Genomic DNA, 21,581 nt, shown 5'->3' with positions numbered 1-21,581 from the left:
CTGGAACAGTGACAATGGCAGATGAGCTAGGGGACTTGTGGGAGCAGCTGCCCGTAGGGAGCCACATGGCTGCTGTGGAAATGGGACAGAGACTCGGCGTGGCACGTTCTTTTCCAGCACAATTGAGCTCTTATCACTGACCACTTCAATATGGAATAAATCAGCATCAAGATTAGAGTCATTTCCTCAAAAATCCCCCAGCACTCTAAAATGAGGAGCACAGTGATGTGCCCGGTCTCCGGAACAGAGGCTTTTCGGGCATAGCTAACATGCAGGGGCTACCTGCTGTTGGATGGGCCGTAGCTAACAAGGAGCCTTCTCCCAAGCCAAGCCCACGCCCAGAGCTCCCAACAGATCTGGGAGGGGTCGAGCCGCTCATCTGCAGGGACACGGGACACCGGAAGAACAAATCAAAGCAACAGCAAGGATTGCTCCCGAGCTGCAGCACGTGTGACTTTCACGCCACGTGGGTTTAGGAAAGGTAATACTGTGCCGCTCCCTGGGGCCCACACAGGTGGCTGCTCACAGCCCAGGGGGACCTGCCCAGAGGCTCTGGCTGCCAAAGAGCTGAGGGGACGAGGTCTCAGCCTCCCTGTAACCCACTTGGGCACCCGCTGCTCTCCAGTGGTGATGTTGTGCCGGGGAGTGAGCCCTCTCCTTGTCTCAAAGAACGGTGAAGAGCAGGACCGCGGGGAGACCCAACGGCCATCCTCTGTGGCCTCTGGGGGATCTCTTCACCTCACACATGATTCTCACAGCCACACTGTTTTGGGAGAAGGAGGGCCTGGAAGACTAGAAGCTGCCAGGCAGATCTTATGTGCTGGGAGTGCTCAGAACTGTGTTCAACCTTTACGACAGCTCTGCTAAGGTGTTATGTAGGAGAGGGTTAAATTATCCTTTTTAATGCCTATTTTAGAGAGACAGAGACAGAAAGAGAGAGAGAACGAGCAGGGGAGGGGCAAAGAGAGAGGGAGACAGAATCTGAGGCAGGCTCCAGGCTCCGAGCTGTCAGCAGAGTCTGACGTGGGGCTCGAACCCACGAACCGTGAGATCATGACTTGAGCCCAAGTCGATGCTCAACTGGCTGGGCCACCCAGGGACCCCCTGTATGACAGAGGTTAAATAACATGTCCAAGGTTAAATAGCATGTCCGAGGTCCTACGCATCGCCAATGAATGGGAGAGCTAGAATTCAAATGTAGGACTTTTTGCTCCAAACCACACCTTCCTTCCTGCCACCCACCCAGGCAATTCTGAGTCTCATTCTTTCTCCCCTGAGCCTCCCCGTAGCTGTTCTGTCTCTATCTAGAGTGGCAAGGTGAGCTCCACTCTACCTGTCCCACGAGTACCCGCTGCCCTGGAAGTCCTGAGGCAGGGACACATGTGTTCTTCTCTGCCTACCCACTGCTCCCCCATTGCCTCCCTTCCCCCCGTGAAACCACCTAGATCTGTACGTCCAGTGTTGTGCTGGTCTGCTGGCCCTCTGAAAGAAAAGAAAAAGCCCTGATTTGTAGTGCTTGCCAGTTTCTAGGGTATCAAGGCTCCCACCATGGCTGGTTTCAAGCTACCCATGAGGTCACTCTGGGGCAGAGCTGGGAAAGGATGAACGGAGCTGGCTGGCCGGCTCTGGCACACACTGCCTGCATCTAGTGGCGAGCAGGAGCCGCAAGAGGCCCCTGGCCCAGTAGCAGAGGGACCGCAGAAGATGCAGGTGACGCTGGTGCCATAAAATCCGCCCATCCTGTCAGCCAAAGCACACTGCTGTCTTGATGGTGGAGGGGGGTCGGCACAAAACTTCTATTTTCTTCAGGGTTAAGGATGCAGAAAGGGAGCAGAGGGACACGTTTTCTTCTGTCATTGAGCAATCTGACTTGCGGGAAGCTTAAGGCACCACTGAACCACCCTCAGAACACCTCCCACATCCGGGAAAACGGGGCTGGGGGCTTCGTTTCTCCCCTTTAGTCTCCCAAGATCATCCAGCAACACAGCCCTTTCAGCCTGATTTCTCTAAAGCCAATTTTCTTGTCAACTGGGCTGTGTCCCATGTCATACTTGCTGGTGGGCATGTGGGCGTCCATGTGGTGGCAGTGGGGGGGGGGGGTGGGTAGCTGGAGGGGGCTGTTGCCGGCAAGAAGGATGGGATTGTAGCCGGCTTTCTTTCATCATGCCAGAGGCAGGAGCAGATGCATCACCTCTGTGTAAGATGCCAGGCAGCAGGTAAAGAATTTAACAGCTTGTGGGAGTTCTAATTAGATTGCCAATTATAACTCGATTGACCTGCCTGGCTTTGAAAGGCCTGGAAAAACGCATGTTGTCTGTAGGAAGAAGCAGATTTTGCTTCTAGTTTGTTCTGGGGGATCCCTGCAGGGATCACTTGCTTGGACTTTGGTTCTAGCCCCATGCATCTGTCTGGACTCCCGCCGCCCCGGATGCAGAGGAGGAGAGAAAACCCGCGGGGGTGCAGGGAGGGAGAGAGATTCGGACCCCTGTGGGGGGGGGGGGGGGAGCCGTTGTCTGCAATAGGCATCTTTGCTCCTTTCTTTATGAAGAAAGACTCAGCATCATGTCCCCTAGGCTCCCCTGCAGGGTTGGGCCAGCAGTTTCTCCTTCATTCGGAAGGACATCAGCCAGCATTGCAATTACGGATCTAATCAAAACTGACCTCCTGGTGAGGCCAGATCCCAGGTTTTGTGTGTGTGTGTGTGTGTGTGTGTGTGTGTGTGTGTGTGTGTGCGCGCGCGCATGTGTTCAAGAGTCTTTGCAGAAAAGGTCACCATTGATATCAGCTTGGGGCACGTCCCCTCCCCCGGACATTGGCACCCAGCAGGAGAATCGGGTCTCCAGCAGACACGACAGGGCATGTTTCACATCCCTCCTAGGAACCAAGGCACCTGCTCACTGTTAGACACCATTCAAGTCCTTCTCGCTCACACATGTGATCCCATCTGATTCTCCCATCACCGTCTCTACTCATGGAGGAAGAAACTGAGGCCCAAAGAAGCTCAAGGGCTCCCAGCTCCTCTGTGTGGGACCATGTCTGTAATTCAAGTCATTCTTGTCTCTCACACTTATCACAGTGATCTTGCTCACCGGGACCCTTCCTTCATGGACATCCCATAAACCTCACAGGGCCCTAGGCCGGCCACAGCCCGGAGCCAAGAACTGAGTGGGGCCATGGGAACAAGAGGGCTTGGGGATCTGCAGGGTCAGGCCCAAATCCCAGCTACAGTTTGGATGAGCTGGGTGCATGGGAAAACTGTGTAAATGACCAGAACCCATGTGTCCTCATTAGCCAAGTTACTCTCCCGCTCTGTGAATGCTGGTGCTCCTTGGGTTCCGTCCTTGGCCCTCTTTCTTTCTCTCTCTGACTCGCAGCTCAGCTGCCACCTCCAGGCCACCACTGCTTCCTAACCATGGCCCCTGCCCTGGAATGTTCTGCCTCCAGACCGTGTGCAAGGCTTGTACCTTCCTTCCTCCCATTGCTTCCCTTCCTCCTGTGTTTCCTCTTGTTGGTGAAGTCGTCTTATCTATCCAGGTACCTGACCCGGGTATCTGAGAATCAGACGAGAACCTTCCAATTCCCTCACCAAGCCTTACTGCATCTGCCTTCTCGAAATCTCTTCTCCTGGACTGTCAAGATGTTATTAGTGGAGTCCAGTCCTTGGTGTCTCTTAGCTTCTACTAACGTATCCTCCACAGCTTCTAGATTGATCACTCCAAAATGCAAACCTGATCTCACTACTTTGTCTTAAGTTTTTTTTAATCTTGAAAAATTTCAAGCATGCAGAAAATTCGAAAGGCTGATATAATGAACATCTATATACCTATCACCTAAATTTAACAACTGTTAACGTTTTTCACACTTGCTTTATCTATTTTGGGGGCAAGCATTAGTATTTTGAAGTAAACTATAGGCACTGTGACACTTCATCCCTAAATACTTCAGCAGGAATCTCTTAAAAAAAAAAAAAAAAAAAAAGAATGTTTCCTTACAGAACCACCTCTAACAAAATTCATAGTACCTGCTCACCATTGTCTACTGACTGGCCCCAACTGTCCCATGTAGATCTCCAAGAGCTAGTTTGTTTACTAGGTATTCAAGCTCCATCTGTCCCTAACTTGTGGAAGGGTCGACATCTCTACTCTGCTGCTGAATCCTGGCCCCCAGGTCACACCTTCGGTGGAGCCGTGTCTGTCCCTCTTCCCTCATGACACCAGACAGCCTGTGACCTGTACCTCTGTCTACCAGAGCCCCTGTGACTTTTTTTTAAATACTTTTTTAAAAGTTTATTTATTTTGAGTGGGGGGGGGGGGAGAGGGGGGCAGGACAGAGAAAGAGAGAGAAAGAGACTGAGAGAGAGAGAATCCGTGCAGTCAGCACAGATCCTGATGTGGGGCTTGAACCTCATGAACCTCAAGATCATGACCCGAGCAGAAATCAAGAGCCAGATGCTTAACCGCCTTAGCCACCCAGGTGCCCCTCCCTTGTGACTTTTCCTACACTTACTTATACATGTTTATGGCTCTCCTTCGAGACTTGAGGGGAGTGGTCTAGTTCAGTATCTGGCACAGAACCAGGCTCCACGCAGCTTACGTACATCGTGCCATTTACTTCTTACAGCAGTAACTAAGAGGCTATTGTGCAGAATCCATGATGCTGAAGGTAAAGCCAGAACAATACCTGACACAGAGAAGGTGCCGGTGCCCAAGTGCCGGGTCCCTTCCTGCTCACAAGCCTCCAGCTGAAGATGTTCTGAAAGGCTTGAAGAGAAACAATGCCTGCAGAGGTATCTGAAGAGGCAGGTGTCCCATAAATACCAAGCAGATGAGGAAAGGGAGGGAAGAGAGATCACGCGTCAGTCGGTGAGCCTGGCGGGAGGTGAAAGCGGTCAAGTAACCGTGGGGACAGGGGGTCTGCCGCCAGGCAAAGGGGCTGGAGTCCCAGGGACCCTGGCAGAGGAGTTCTCAAAGGGCTTTCCTAAAGCTCCTGCAGGCCTGGAGCTTTCTGGATGCAGGGGCCCAGATCTGGGAGCTAGGGGCAGGCCCTCAGACTGTGGTTCTGGTCTCCCTCTGCAGCACGTCACCAAGGCCCCGGGGAGGGACATCAGGGGCAAGGCTGCCTCCAGACCCTGGGCGGTGCTCTCACCCAGTGCCCCTGGAGGGAGCCTCTGCACACTGGCACCCCATTCCTTGGTCAGCGGCGCTCACTGGCTTCCGAGAGCAGGGGTTCTCTAAGGAAAGGGCCCAGAGCATGCTTCTGTGATCTGTGCAGGGGAGGGGGCCTGCCTTGGCTCCAGGCCACCACCCTCCTAGAGTCCGAGGGTTTGAGGCTTGGTGAGTTTTGGTATTTTGTCACTGATCCGTTTGTCATTCCTTCCTCCTAAGCAACCCCTCACCCCCACTCCTTTGGCAACGGGAGGGGTGCCAAAGGCTACTCTCTCCTGCGCCCAGCTGGGCTCATAAATCAGTGCTGATCCTGCTGATCCAGGCTATGAGAAGGGGTGCTACACAGCAGGGGGGCCAGGTAAGAGGCAAGTGGGGAGACCAAGTCTTGACTCCAATTGGGAGCAAAATTGAGAGAGGATGCAAGCTCAGCGGATGCTACACGACCCACCAAGACAGGCTCGAGCCCCCTACTCCCCTTCTCCCCAGAGCAATGAGCGGGCTTCTCCGGGGCCAGGGCCTACCCTCGAGGAGTCCTGGGAGCTCGTCTCTTCCCCACCCCCACCCCGATGTCAAAAGGCAGACGCCACCGCTCACTTCACAGACAAAGTGGACGTGAAGCCTTCGGGAATGATGCGGTCAGGATTCCTGGTTGGGTCTGCCACCTGCTGCCCTGTGCTCTTGGCAAGTCCCTTCCCCCCTCTGGCCTTAGCTTCCCCATCCGTAAAAAGGGGTGCTTAGACTACGGAATTTCGTTGGTGTTCTAAATCCTGCGATGCCTCCGCTCTCTGGTGAGTGTTAGGTCCAAAGATGTCCCGGCCGCTTTAGGCTCTCACCCCTGATACTGGTGAAGAAACGCCAGAAGCAGTACCTGGGAGAAACTTCCAGGGTGTCCTCCCCAGACCTTTGGGCTGAAGGGTTTTACGCTCAAACTGAAGCTCTAGACAACATGTGTGCAGGCATATCCCAGAGAGAGCCCAGGAGCACTCCTGGGGAGTGGGGAGCCTCTGGGACTAGCACTGAATGATGGGGAAGCCATTCAGACAAGAGGCGGGTTGGGGACAGCCAGCCCAGGTGGACCCGAATGCCACTTTCTCATGGCGACAGCCCTCTTGTTGACTTCAGGGACAGGTGGTGTGAGGGAGGAGGGTGCTGTAGCAGGGCTCAAATCTAGGGGGGCCTGAAATAAGGAAGGGGAATTAGGGGCAGGTATCTGGGAACACAGAACAACCCAGATAAGGGAAAACTTGGATCAGACAGTCTGATCCAAGCCAGGGAGCAGCAACCGTGGCAAGGCAGGAATGCGGTGGAAGTGAAATGTCAAATCATACTGGAATAATGGGCCAGAATTTCTAAGAATAAATGGTTTGGGTAGAGTATGTCAGATTTTAAATAATTTTAGATCATAATTACTAATGAGACACTGAACTGCACTGCCTGTAATTAGTCATCTAAGACTCCCAAACAGAAAATAGAAATAAACACAGAATTAATTTTTTCCTTAAGCCGCGGAGAAGGAAGGCCCAGTGACATGGCTTGTATTTCGGAGCCTGCACCGGGTCTGTGATTTCAGTCCTCGCTGAGAGCCGGGTGGCCTGATGCCATATCTCCCTGGCCAGCACTGAGAAAATGCCGCAGTGGGAAGGAGGAATCCAAAAACCAAGCAGAAAATGTCTGCAGAGAGTATCTCTGCACCAAAGGATGCTGTTTGGGGTGGGGGGGCTTTTAGTGCGGGAGGGGTTGGCAAGATCAAGGGCCACGAGCCACACAGGAGCCACGTGGGTGCGGAAGTTCTACATCTCCAGGTGACACTCCCTTTGCTCCAAGGAGGACATACACGCCAACAAACGGAAAATGCGTTAAGCTAAAAATATGCATTTTCAAAGGGATGTGAGGACATAGCTTGAGTCATAAAAAAAAAACCCTTTCAATTACCTGGTTCTTCCCCCAAATAATTTCCAATCCCTCCCCCTATTCAGATGTCCTCCCCATGTGGCTCGCACCTCCGACCTGGCTCTGGGAGGCTCACTGTCGCTACCGCTGCAGGCATCCTACCCCCAAACGGGCGCGGGCACTGTGCAAACCCAGTTAGAGCGACACGGCCCCCTCTCCTCTCCCCAGAGGAGCCCACCCTCAAGGGACACGTCTTGGTGCTGTGGCAACAAGGGAAGCTGCTTGAATCTGGGTTTGGGGTAGGCACGGGGGTTACAAACAGAGGCTCCCACAGCCTGGAGCCAAGATCAGAAGTCACACCCTGAACAAGACACCAGGCTCACAGTCTATGGAGGGAACCAGATAAAAAGGGCTGAGGATGTGTCCTGGGTCACCATCGGGGCAAGTGAAGAGATGACTAGGGGGTGGCTGACAGAAACTCCACAAGAGAACTCATTTGAGCAGAAGGATCAGTGTTTGGGTGTCTGTTTTCCTTAAACAGGAAATGGTATTTAATGATATTTGTATGGCACCCTGGGGCAGGAGGACCGGGCTGCTCTAGGCCACATGTGACACACTACTCCCTTTCCTTGGCACTCCCGAGGGCAGAGGCTGTCCCCTCTTTGGCTCATCTGTAACCACAGGACAGAGGCGAGATGCTCTGGCCTAAAGGGCAAGAGAGTCTGGGGCCTGGGAGGAGGGTCTCTGCATTAGAGGCGGGGCTACTGCCTGGATCGGCACGGCCCCAATCCCTCGGTCCCTGCCACGTCCACCTGTCTGCCTCGGTGCCCCAGGCTGCCCGGGGACGGCCATTTCAGCATGGGGTCTCTGGGATGGGCCGTGGAGCCTGACATCCGGCTTAGAGGGGGAGTGCCTCTGGGAAGGACGAGGGGTGAGAAAGCACAGGGGTGCGGCCCAGGAAAGGCATCAATCTTTATAAATTTACCGTTTCACTTTCTAGTCTGAAACTAGGTCTCTCATGGGCACAGTTATTATGGGTCAGCTTCTCGGAGGGTGATCGTCTCACTGAATGAGAGACAGAGAGCAGGCAGCCTGGGACACATGGGGCCTGGAAGACCAGGGCTGACCCTGGCAGGATGGCCTGGACACTGCTCCACAGCAGCCTCTGGCCTACGGATGGTGACCACTGCCACCCTCAAATGGGGCACAGGGGCTGACAAAGAAGCATGCGCTTGGGGACAACAAGACAGGGTGTCTGACCTTGAGAGGGGCCCACTGCTGCCCCCCAGGGCCCTGGGGGAGAGGGCTGCCCCTCTGGAGCAGGTGCTACAGGTTGGCCTGGGGACCTGGCTGGGCCAAGCACGCCTGGCAGGAGCCCCACCTTATAGCACAACACGTCCTCTTTGAGACCCGGCCTGTGACACACTCAGATCTCACTGCACTGGAAGATTCCATCAACTAGCTGACTCGGCCTCCATGGTCTCATGTGAAACTGTGTGGCTGCATCCTCCAGTCCCCGCCTCGGTGTCACTTCCTGTACTCGTGGTGGGAAGGGACTGTGCCAAGGCCAAGCCAACAAACACCCAAAGGACTCTGCATAGAGAAATAGTTAGCCTAGTTAAAAATAGCATGTTCCCATGATACCTGCTCAAAGTCCATTCAAGGGAGATGGCACCCGGTGCTTTGGGGGTCTTTGTAAAAGGGGAATGATGACATCTGTCAAGGTCAAGTTGGCTCTTGAACTTGTTTTTCTCCATCTCTCCCTGCCATACCTCATCTACCTGACACTCCTGGTCTACACTGGCCGCTGTGTCACCACAGGCATGGCGCCTTCCCCCGACAGATCTGCAAAGAACGATCCCTATATTGGTTCCACAAGTGCTTCAAGAGAGGGAAGTCAACGGGCCGAAGGCCCCTCTGCAGGGGTGGGTGGGTAGGGGTCAAGAAAGGATCCTCAGAGGTGTGACATCTGAGCCGGCCTCCATGGCAGGCTCTGCCCTCCCTGCTACCCAGGCCAATCTATGGAGCCTGCCCAGCACCCCCTTCAGGTCCAGGGCCTGCCGCCACCCTGGTCTGGCCCTCCTGAGCCCAGATGCTTCCTGTCTCTGCCTGACAAACCACACCATGCCTTCCTACTCTTTTTGGCTTTAATAAGCTGGACTACAGGCTCCAGAGAAACAGCAAGTAATACTTAAAGGCAAAAGCACGAGCTTTTGGCCAACCACGTTTCATGACATATTCTTATTTCAGCTCCTCCGGCTGCTGAAATTCGGTTCAGAAGGAAAGCCACGCTCATGGGCAGATCTTTTGGAAAGGAGATGCCTCCCTCACTGTCAAGTAGGTACACAGGGGCTTCCACCGACTCAAATTATACAGAATGAGAGTAGCGTTCACAGCTAGTGTTTGTGGAGTGCAATGCAGCCTGTATGAGCTCGTTTAACCACACAAAAACACCGAGGGGTACTATGGTTACCCCTGTTAAACAGCTGACATAACGGAAGTGCAGGAAGATTAAGGAACTTCTCTTGGGCCACACTGTTAGAATGTGACAAAGCTGGGACCTGAACCCAGGCAGGCTGGCTCTCACGCCGGGCTCTGAACCCTTGTGCCGTGCTATCACTCAAGCTGTAGGCGCTTCTGTAGACTCCACAAACATCCAATCTTAGTATCGCCCAGCCCTGGATCTGCTCTTAATTTGCAGTGTAGCCTGGGGCCGGTCACCAAGAGCAGTCTCCCCAGCAGTAAAAAGAGAAATTGTCCACTTCAGCACATATCGTGAGAACAAACGCATCAGGTAGGACCTATGAGGCTTTCAATTTCTTTGTAAAGGTTATTATATTCATGCCAAATACTAAGAGTTCTCGAGAGGGCCTTGAGCTACTCATGGGGCTAAAATGTAGTGTGTGCTACTAAAAGAAGGGAGAGAAGGCAGAATAAAGAACAAAGACCTAATCCCCCAACAGAATGTGCTACTTCCTCTCTTGCACTGTTAGTTTGAATCCCAGTTACAGCGAGTGAAGATACTGGAGAAATCTTAGTACTGGAGAAAGCGTCGTACATTAAAGAGTACTCTCTGTAAGCACACAGATGTGTAGGGAAGGGAGAACATCTAAATATTTCATTAGGTCGTTCTTCAAAGAAAAAAACCGGTCTTAATTTGAAAAGCATTTTTTAAAAAAACAATCAAGTAAATAAAATGCAATTAATAGATAAAAGAGCCTTCTCACTTGACTATGGCAAGGCTTTGTTCCTGCCAATCATTCTATGGACAGGAAGAAAATTGATACTTCAGATGAAAGAGATCCATTTCCAAAGATCAGCGTTTGAAAGAGGAAGGGTATCTTGATGCTATTTCATTGGCTTAATTGTCTTACCCAGAGTAGCAATAGAGATCAAGGGCCCCTCTTCAAGACAGGTTTTGCCGCGGGAAAACGAGCCGTGCCGAGGTGAAACCCTGCCCGATGTGTCTGTGCCCTGGGCCACCCTCGACCCCAGAGCCCCCCGCCAGACTGATGCTGAAAGCAGACAGATACACAGACACAGGATGCCTGTCTCATTCCAGAGACAGGCATCTCCATCTTCCTGCAACTCCATCCCATTCATTCTGCACCTCTCTGCCAACAGAGGCACAAACTGGAAAACATGCTTCTAACCAGTAAAAGAGGAGACACAAGCAATTTCCCCTCCAAATCTCATTCAACAGATGGGCGCTTGAAAAGATGGGAGAGAGAAAAAACACCGAAGGTTCAGAATTTAGCAGTGCAAGTCGCCGGAGGGAAGCCAGAGCTCACCTCTTTCCCTCGATTCCAACCCTCTCTGCCATCCTTCTGGCTCCTCATGCAGAATGGGATGAAGCCTTTTCTCACAGTAAGCAGGCATGTAAGCCCGAAGACAGTTAAAAGAAAGCTCCAACTTCGGGCCCTTCTTTGAACTTCAGAGGAGCCTTTTTCGCCTCTGAACAATGTCGTTAGCCAGCCTCGTTGTGACGAATACTTCTGGATCAAACTTTAGGGCTGTTAAAACAACTTAAAATGTAGTCACAATCCATAAGACATAACCCACTGCACTGCATAATTGATGTCCTCCTTCCAAGCCCACCGTCGATGTGACGTGCCTCTGCTATTTCATTTTTTTTTTTAATGTTTATTTATTTTTGAGACAAGGAGAGACACAGCATGAATGGGGGAGGGTCAGAGAGAGAGGGAGACACAGAATCTGAAACAGGCTCCAGGCTCTGAGCTGTCAGCACAGAGCCCGACGTGGGGCTCGAACTCACAGACCGAGAGATCATGACCTGAGCTGAAGTCGGACGCTTAACTGACTGAGCCACCCAGGTGCCCCTGCTATTTCGTAATAGAATGCGCTTTTCCAACAGCTCAGCCATTCTCCCTGCGTCTTTCCCACTAATGCACTGCCGTGGAACAGAAGTACAGCAGTACTTCTAACATTGTTAATGTCACTTCAGATTTCTGATGTTTCAGAAAACATTAGATCATGGAGAAACCCCTTCAAGACAGCCTGTGTACGGGGGCGCCTGGGTGGCTCAGTCGTTAAGTGTCCAACTCTTGATTTTGGCTCAGGTCATGATCTCATGGTTCGTGAGATTGAGCCCCATGTCGGGCTCTGTGCTAACAGCATGGAGCCTGCTTGGGATTCTCTCTCCCTCTCTCTCTGCCCCTCCCCTGCTCACATGCCCACGTGTATGCTCTCTCTCTCTCTCTCTCTCCCCAAATAAATAAACATTAAGAAAAAAAAAAAAAAAAGATAGCCTGAGTATGAAACTGTTAGCCAGAAGCCATCTTGACTGCACTGGGGGTTTTCATGTCTTATGATCCTTCCACAGAAGACAAGCCTCAGCCACAGTCCTTGGGCAAATGGCCTAGCCTAACCCATCACCTCCAACCTCCTCTCTTCCCAGCCATCTTCCCCTCTCGTTGGGGAGATCCACCAGTGGTTTCTTACCACTACTTCCTCTGGGGGAGGTGGTGAAACTTACCACCTTCCCCAGTCTTCAGGCTGCCCTCCTTTGAATGACTGATGGCTTCTGTCCCTTTCTAGGCCTTGTCTTGGGAACTTCAACATTCAAGAGGATGGCCCCTACGTTTTCTCTTCTCTGAGCATCAGCTCTGGAATGTCACTGCCTCTGTTGCACAAAGACTTGCTTTAGGTGAAGGCTGACCCCTGACGCCATCTCTCCTCCTGCCCCCTGCAGAGGTGCAGGCTCTGGCTCACCAGTGCCTCTGTTAAGCCCCTCCTCCCCTGGTTCCTCTCAGGCTCACGGCCCTCTTCAGAGCCCTGTGTCCTTCCCTCCATGTGCTGTCCACTCTGGGAGCCCTGGGCAGCACCGTCCCCCTCCCCCCAGCCTTTGTTCCATGCCTTTTCTCAACCTGTCAAGTGGTTTAGAAGAAGACCTGAGCATCCTGGTAATATGATCTAGGATACATTTATTTCTTAGCAATACTTTCCCCTCCTCGCCTTATCAGCTCCTCTCCGTATCACCTTCCTGGCTCCCTGCCATGCTCATTCATCTCCTGAAAGTTCTTGTTCTTTTCATCCTCCAATCTCACGCATTGCCCCCATGAGCCCAGGCTGATGTTATCAGATGTTGAGCAGATGTCCCTGTTTGCAGAGCCTGTCCCTGTCCTGGTAATTCCGTCCTTGGCTACCTTGAGTCTCTATGCCTGCCTGTGGCCTGAGCAGTGCTGCCCAGCTGTCCCCAGCCCACTGACAGCCCTGTTTCCCTCCCCCCACCCCCACCCCCCACTCCAGGTCACAGGACAACTGATGTGGAGAAGGGTGCTCTGTGTTTCATTAATTCATCTTGGGTCCTGGGGATGAAAGATGTCATGGAAATGTATGTAAATGTATTCACTTATGCAAAATGATATGAAAATATGTCTTTAGATTTTCTGGGAAAAGTCTGATCATTCTATGAATTCCTCCCCTTGTCAACAACATTACTTTGTAATGCTTTATCCCTTCAGCTCCCTGCTCCCTTAATACCTGCCCACACTCAGCTCTCTGCCTCCCTTATCTTGTGCCAAATCATTATTAACGGTAAACACATTATTTCTCTTCTCCCTTCTCTCTATATGTGAATTTAAACATATAGATGAAGGCTGAAACGATTAGAAAAGTGTTAATTTTCACTGGGTGTAATTTACTTTTCTTTTGTCGAGTCTGACCTTCTATTAACTTTAGTGAATACCATCTGCCTCCAAGTCATGACTGCTTTTCTAACAATATTAACGTGTTTGCATTTCTGCTTAAATCGTCCCTGTCCTCTGAGCCGGACAATCTGGCACATGCTATTGCTAACAAGCCCTAGAAGCTAACCAATCCTTGTTCTTCACGAAACAGGCAGAGCTTCTGACCGTTGGGTTCTTCGCACTCTCCATCTGCCACCTGGGCTCCACCTGTAACAGACGCGGCTTCCTTCCTTCAGAAGAGCTCCCTCCGACTGTCCCTCCGGCTCCCCTCCTTCCTCTCCAAGCCTGACTGCTGGCGTGGACGCGCTTTCCACCCTCTGGTTTTTTCTATGACCCACAATCGGCCTGTAGCCGGCTCTTTCCCTGGGAACCCCTGTGGTTGACTCTCGTGGTTGGCTCTCCGGCGGTCTCCAGTGCTCGTGCTCTTCAAACTCCTCATTGTGATCTTCTGAGCCTCGCCCTGGCCTGACCCAAGCCCTCACTTGCACACTCCTCGCCTCGAGTGTCAGAACCGTCATCTTGGCTGTTTCTACCCTGCTTCCAGCACAGAAGTCTCGAGCTCCTGGCTCCTCCCTGGGACTCGGCCTGGTAAGAGGCCTCTGACCTCTCTGTTGACCCCTTCCCCTCAACTTAGGGGCCTGCAAATCAGTCTGGTTTCTATGAGGGCAGAGGCAAGGACCTACTGTGCCTTAATAAAGAGACTTCGGTTCTGTGTTTAATTTGTGTCTGGTGCTAGTATTGACCCCATTTATACATCCGAGGACACTGAGGCACAAAGAGGGTGACTTACCCATGGTCCCCAAACCAGTGAGGGACAGAGCTGGGATTCTAATCTCACACCTTTTCTGGCCTGGAGCCTCATCCTTAGCTTCTATTGCAAAGGCCGCCTCCTTCCCTTATTATGCTCCAAGCCATAGAAACACAGCTTTTCTGTGCATCCTGGGGCCGGAGGGCCTGGGGGTCCTGGGGGCCGCCCCCCCCGCCCCCCCTCCCAGACACCAGGAGATCCAGCAGCACCAGCGGGAAGGGAATCTGCCAGCTGTGAGATAGACCGTGGGGGGTAGTCTGGAGAACACAGGCCATGGTGCATCATTTACAAGGTCACCAAGAAGGAACCATCCACTCTGCCCTTTGGAACTCACACCAAGTATAGTCATTGAGCAGCATTTTGGACTCCAAGAATCAAGACCTAAACTTTGTAGGCCTGCTGGCCTCAACCTGCCTCTAGTCTGCGTAGTTTCTGCATATGTCAGGATGCACTGAGAAAAGTCTTAAGGGTTTATGATTACTATTTTCTACTGGCAAGAATGCCTTTGAGCCAGACAAGGCTCAGACATTGCTGGTGACGGCCTGGCCTCACCTGGGTCCCGCTCACCAGCTCCCCTCACCAGGCCTGAGGCTACTCCTTTTGAAAGGCGAGCATCTGACATTTGTTGGAGAGCTCGGGTGACTCAAAAAGCTCCAAAGGTGAAACAGAAAACTTTCCTGGTGCGATCTTCCTACTCGATCTTTTGTCTCATGTTCCCCTTGGGGATGAACAAGAAATACTTGTCTGAATAATTCATAGGCCCCGAGGTAGAAACATGCTGCTTCTTTTCAATAAAAAGGCTGGGTACACGGTGTTGATTATACCTCTTCTGCAATGCTCTACCAAAAAGCACAGAGCTCTGAGAAGCTCTGTACCAAATCCCTCTTACAACAGGGAGACAAAAATGAAAAGCCATGTAATATTTTTAATCAAACAGACTAATGCTTGGATAATATGGAAAATTACTTATAAAGCTGTACCAAGCTACAAAATGTTCATAAAGGGAAGGTGAAAAAAAATCAAGTAGCTGTAATTATAAGGTCTGATTTATTTTTATTTTTTTTAATGTTTATTTATTTTTGAGAGAGAGAGACAGACAGAACACGAGTGGGGGAGGAGCAGAGAGAGAGGGAGACACAGAATCCGAAGCAGGCTCCAGGCTCTGAGCTGTCAGCACAGAGCCCGACATGGGGGTTTGAACTCACGAACGGTGAGATCATGACCTGAGCCGAAGTCGGATCCTTAACCGACTGAGCCACCCAGGCGCCCCAGTCTGATTTGTTTTTAAAATAGAAAACTAGTAGTTAGTTATTTTTGAAACTGCTGAAGCCCTTCTACATCTTGCAATATCACTAAGAGACGTAGCCAGAGAACTAAGGCTTTGGGATCCTTTGGAGAACACTTTATTTCTTAGGTACTAAACCATAGCCTCCTAGCGCTGGAGGAGGTTCCCAGCCTATTTAGTTGCTTGTTTACATTTTACAGAAAGGAAACGGGGGGCAGACAGCTTAGGGTCTTTCTTTTTGTGAGCTTAGGCAGGCTCACAAGTTAAAGAGTGAGCAACTGACACCACAGGGTCCGGAACGCTGTTCCCAGACTTCCTCGTCCACTGCTCACTCTTTGTATCACACACTGACCACTGATTACGGACACCAGGCTCCCAAGGGCTGCTGACACGAAGGCCACCTCAGTTTCACCACAAGTCTCCTCTGTCCCGTGGCTCACGAAATCACAGATATCCCACCACTAAGTACGAAGTGCGAATCCCAAACGTCAGCCTGGCGTGCAGGCCCAGAGAAGCAGTATGGCTTTTCATCAGCAACTCAGACTTTGGTTAGCTTTTGAGTTTCCATTCAGACTCACGGGAGAATAACAGGAGATCGGCGGCTTTGTGGGGCAGTTGTGCTCAATGCGTGTGCCTAACACAGTAATGCCACCAATGTGAACCCCGCGGAGGGATCAGTCTGCTCCCCCACTCCACTGAAAACGAGGTGGAGGGACAGCCGACTCCAGGCAAGGCAGGGAGAGGAGCAGCCAGGCAGCCCCCAGGCTTCGGGCGCACATGCATTTCTGGGGAGCCACCACACCACGCGCAGTGTGCAAACCGGGTGACTTAGCTGGGTCCTCTCCGTACCAGAGGGCCCATCCCGCCCTCCTCTGACAGGATGCCCCTGTTAGCCAGTAGCCTCGGAGACAAGCTGGAGTCTCCCAGGGTGGGGACACCCTCCCGAGGTGGCAGCACAGAGACCAAGGTGACAGTGGCAGTGCCCAGGAGACTAGTGACTCATGCCTGCCCCTTGCACGGAACAGGACCGCTGGGCAGGGCTGCCAGGGCTGTGCACCACCAACTCCCAGGGGCTCCATAAACCACACAGAAATGGCGCCGCTGGCTCTGTACGGTGTGACAGCCTGGCAGGCTAACCACATGGGCCTCCGAACCGGAGGAGACCCGCCAGTCGCTCCGAGGGGAGCCCCGGCCCGGGAGCGGGGTCCCGGCCTGGCTCTGAGACTCACCAGTCGCTGCATGCTCTTCACGTGGGTGGGACTGATGGATAAGGCTTCTTCATACCACCGCCGGGCCTCGTCGAGGTTTCCCCGGAGCTCGGCAACCTGGCCACGCATGTACAGGACGTTGTGGGACATCGGGAAGAGGTTGGCGGCTTCCTGAGTACAGGCCGTGGCTTCTGCAGGCTTCCCAATGCCAATGTAGACTTCAGCTGTGGCGGGGAGAGCAGAAGACAGATGCTTTACTGGTTTGCTGCCCTTCTGAGGCCCTGCGAACGGCTGTGACTCTAGGTGGGGACACTTACATCCCCCCCATGGGAGTCTGGCAGGGACCCATCTGGAATCCGCAGGGCCCAGAGCCAGCCAGTCCCCCAGCCTGAGTCGAAACAGCTGCAGTGACGGCCCTTCCCGCCCTCGGTTACAACGGGACTCAAGTCTCTCTGGCTGCAGGGCCTTGGAAGGTACACGAGTCGCCACCAGCCAGAGGGGAGTGAGGCCTGCCTGGCGCCACCCCCCACCCCCACCCTCAGGGCTGACCTAGGGCACCTTGGTGTCCGGGGCACCTGCCCTTGGCTCTGACATCCACAAAGAAAGGGCCGGAACGAGCTGAAGGCCAAGAAAACCAGAGGCACACGGCCCCTCAAGGGGGACAGCTCTGCCCTCCGGCCTGTTTTCCTGATGCCAAAAAGCATACAGAGGGAGCGGACTGTGGCTGCCATGTTCACGGGCATGAAATAAAACGGCGGGTCCATCAGACCCTGCCCTCCGACCAGTAAAAGCCACTGCGCCCTGGAGACCATTAACTGTATGACACCGACAAAGCCCTTTGAAAACCAAGCTGTCACTTTCAAAAAGGCAGGAAAACGACTTTTCCTGCAATGTCAGGCCTCAGCTCTCGCAGGTGGAGTCCCGAATCGCTTTGCGGCCCCTGCCTCCCAAAGGGCCCATCGCGCACGGCCGCCCGCCTGTCTCTCGGGCACACTCAAGTGCCCTCTTCTCCTGAGGCCTGTGACCCCAGCACCACCTTCTTCCCGGCGCTGGGCAGGTGTCTCCAAAGACTTCAGACCCCCCTCCTCTCTCCTCACCGTATCTGTCAGGACTACTGCCCAGAGTCCTACTCGGCTGGCCGCTGTGCCCTGGGGCCTACTGACTGCTTCTACCTCCAAGGCAGCCCCCGGCTCATCGGCTCCTGCCTGGACCCCCACCCCCTCACCCCTGGTGGTCGGCGACATCTGCACCCATGCCCCCCAAGTTACACATACAGTAAAATGTTACGTGTCGTATAACGCAGGCCGAAGTAGAAGGACTAGAACACAACACAAAAGAAATAGAAAAGTCCTAGTATTTTCCTTGTGCACTTCAGGAGCTGTGTACTGGAGGCCACTTTGGAACTGCCCTGACCAGGGCAGGCCCTCCTTGGGCCCCTCACCTGCTGCCTGCCACACCTGTCTGTCCCACACAGCCACTGCCAGGTCAGCCTCCTGAGGCAGAGCTCGGGGCCGGTCATCCCACCTGCAGAAAAGTGCCCCTTCCTGAAGACCTGCTGCTTCTGTTCAGCCCTCACGCCCTTCAGCCTGCCTTCCAGCGGCCTCCCAGGGAGGCCTTCCCTGACCGTCCTGCTTAGCCTGCTGCTCCCCACGTACTCAGCATGACCCTGTTCCATGCTGTTTTCTTGTCCTCCATAATTTCGACCAACAGGTTCCTCTCGTTGGTTTCCTGTGCTGTCTGTGGTCCCCTGCAGAACGTAAGCCATCAGCACACGAGCACAGGGACTGTGTGCGTGTTGTTCACCGCTGTGTCCCCGGGGATGGGAATAGCACCTGGCCCAGTCAGAGGTCAGGGAAGAGTCGCTGAGCGAATGAATGAATGAATGAATGAATGAGTAACAGTAACAACAATAGTAGCTAACATTCATTAAGCATGTGCCTTATGCCAGGAAGTGCCCTCATTTCTCCTTCATCGGCACACAATGCCATAGGTACTATTATTTTATCCCCATTGTACAGATGAGGAAACTGAGGTACAGAGAGGCTGAACAACTTGTCCAAGGTTTCAGGGCAAGTTGGAGGCAGAGCCTGGTTTGGGCCTCTACAGAGAACAGTGGCCCTGACCCCAGATAACATCCAGATCCCTCGATGACTGGCTCCACGGCCCTTACGAACCTGTGTCTCTACTGCTCCCCAACACCCTAAGCTCTGGTGAGCCGCTGCTGTTTCCACACACGTGTCCAGTCTTCTGCCCCTTCCTGTGGTGCCATTCTCCCCCCACTGAGGCCTGCTCAACAGCCGTCATCCCTGGCAGCCAGCTCTTCCCCTCAGAGGGGAGCCCGGCCTCTGCGGTCTCTGATGGCTGCGGCCCTAGATGTGTTTCAGTGAAGGGTCTGGGGTCCGCTCGCGGACAGCACACTTTCTGTCTCCCCACCTGCAGCTTTGGGCCCAGAGGCTGGAAAAGGGCAGGTGTGGATCACACACTTGGGGTGTGTTCATGTTGACTACTTTTTGACCTCAACCAGCCTGATGGCCCCTCTCCTCGAGCCCCCTCTCTTTCCCAGGGATGGTCACCAACCACTGACTCCTCAGGCAGGGACAGAGCCCTGGGGAAAGCGGGCCCCGCACCGCCCGTCTGTTCTTCCGATCTGTGGGTGCCCTCTTCGACAGGGAGCACAGACATGACGGGCTGGCCCAGGGGTCCCTCAGACGTGGAAACTCGGGCCACTGAAATCCAGCCGAGCCCTGACGGTAGCAATGCCGGCACCGTGCCTGTCTCCCGTCCTCTGGAGGTTCAGCTCACCGGGTTGTTACTGAGCTCCTATGACACACAGGGACTCTGCAGAACAAGGGTGAAAGTCTGTCCCCGGTGAAAGTCTGCCCCTCCTGGGAAGGACACGGCAGGGCTGTCTGATGTCTCTCACCATGCAATTCCCTCCCGGCTCTAGCCAGCCGGCTGCGTGCCCACTGCAGTTTCAGGTTACTTGAGTGTGCCAGTGACTCGGGAGAGCTGTACAGAACGTTCCTCCCACTGTATGCTTGGCTCCTGACTTGCTCCCATTTTGGGGGTGGGCTTGTGTACATTTCTGAGGTCCCCAGGGCCTAGAGCTGACTGGGTGGGTGACACACTGGGCCTCTGTCATCTAAATCACTATGAAAAAAGACCAGCTTGGGAGTGGGGACCGAATGCTTCTAGAATTTTTATAACAAGAATCAAGGTGGGGTGGTGGGGGGGGGCGGGCTTAAACACCAGCATGACAATGTACCCATCAGCCCTGTTCTAGAAAGGTTCTCCGTGGGACCATGTATCTTCATGACCACCGTGTTGTCATCAGCCACGTGTCTGATGCTATTGCTTCCTTCCTGAGGAATCGATTGGAAGACAGAGACTCAGCTGAGTCATGATCATGACAGTGGGAGAAAGAATCTAGGCCTCCAAGGATTTCTTTTCAGTGGTGCAGAAGTTACAGGAGGAAACCTATGTCACTGGCAAGGCCTGTGCTCCTCACATAGGTGGGGCAGACAGATGCATGGCCTGGCTGTTCCTAAATGCATCCATTTGAAGCTCAAATGGAAGGACACGGGGCAGATATCCTGTGGTGATTTTCAAACCATTTCCTCCAAAGGAGCTTCTTTTTCCAAAGGGATCTTAAGAGTGGCAGCTGGCCTCCCTCTTGGTTTGGTCCCCTCTTCCGGCCTCTGAGGCACCTCTGGGGACCTCAGGGCTCTAGGGTCCTCAGTTTTGTAAGCCAGTGTCACGAGAACACGGAGGGTTCAGTTCCTGTACCTGGGCTGAGTGTGTGGCTGGGGCAACGCAGTCAACTTCTCTGGGCCCGTTCACCTGTCAGCTGGGGCCCGAGGCTGGCCCACAGCTCTCCCTGGACAGCGGCAAGGGTCAACCAGGGTGGTGGGAACTGGGGAGGATGGCGCTTCGTGGAGCCCTGCCGCCTTCCAGATGGCCACGAAGAAACAAGAGTACGGGGAGCTGAAGCCACCTGGGAGACCCGTCAGCATATTTGGGCATAGTTTGGGCCGATCGGTATTATTTGGGGGTGCAGGGCCAGCCTTCTGTTTACCACGGCTCCTGTGAGACAGTGGCTTGGAATAGTCATTCCCCCTTTATGAGGAAATCACGTCTTCTTGGGGTGCAGTCTTAGGCTCCAGGAGCAAGACCTTAGTGGACGAATTGGGGAGGAAGAGGGAAGGATTACAGAGGCCTCCCTGCATCCCTGAAATCCCCAGAGGGGTCCTCTTGCCTAGACAACACAGCTGGCCTTCTAGAATGTAACGAGTCCCTGTAGGTATTTACTCTGAGCTTATGACGCTTGGGAAGCCTTCCTTCCTGGGGGTCCTCAGCTCAAACAAGGCCCAGTACCTTCCTGGATGAGGGGTTCACAAGTGTCCATCCCTCAGTCCACAGGGCTGCAGCTCCCGCCTTTGTGGCTCCATGTGGCTTCCATAAATAAGCTCTACCGTCCCCTGGAGCACATCATCTTTTCGAGAGGACCCTCCAACCTTTGCTTCTCGTGTCTGCCAGGGGCTCATCTGCCACAGCCATGCACCTGGCCCTTCCCCGCCTGCCCCAGGTCCCATCTGATCGATGCGTTTGGGAGAGGGCCTTGGGCGTGCTCACGGTGGCCCTTCAGAGCCCCCTCCGCCCCAGGCCTTGTCTCTCGGATGCCTGAGTTCTTGGCTTGCTCTCGCAGGCACGTCGCGGGGCTCTGCCTCTGCCACGGGGAGGCCAGCGGTTTGGGATGGGCGAATTTACCTGAGCCGTGATGTTAGGGAATCTGACCGAGTCCAGATGCCAAGCCACATTCTCAGATTCCACTTCCCTAAGTAAGTGAGCTGGCAGTTTGCTCTCCACTTGCCAGAACTCAGGAGCTAAAGGGTGTTTCGTACTTCCCTAAAGCCTCCAGCATATGACCAGACTTGTTTTCTCCCTCTAAACTATGAGCGACTCCCAGCCACAGCCATCTCCGCATTCCTTAGCACAGGCTCTAGCGTTTAGCAGGTG

The 21,581-nt window shown here is 53.4% G+C and overlaps 1 protein-coding gene across 6 annotated transcripts in view; it reads right to left on the bottom strand.

The window, feature by feature from the left end:
• The window catches only part of TTC7B (tetratricopeptide repeat domain 7B), a 273,770-nt gene that overhangs the window by 34,896 nt on the left and 217,293 nt on the right, over positions 1-21,581 (bottom strand). For all 6 annotated transcript variants that reach the window (XM_086709020.1, XM_086709021.1, XM_086709022.1 and 3 more), the window contains one exon: positions 16,587-16,789. In XM_086709020.1, coding sequence (XP_086565146.1) covers positions 16,587-16,789 — 203 coding nt within the window. The remainder of the gene's footprint in view (positions 1-16,586; positions 16,790-21,581) is intronic.

The sequence above is a fragment of the Puma concolor genome, chromosome B3 (assembly GCF_028749965.1).
Source record: "Puma concolor isolate L17-30 chromosome B3, mPumCon1.1.hap2, whole genome shotgun sequence".
In the NCBI taxonomy this organism is placed as follows: domain Eukaryota; kingdom Metazoa; phylum Chordata; class Mammalia; order Carnivora; family Felidae; genus Puma; species Puma concolor.
The sequence above is the reverse complement of the archived record's forward strand: the minus strand, read 5'-3'. Positions and strand labels throughout refer to the sequence as shown.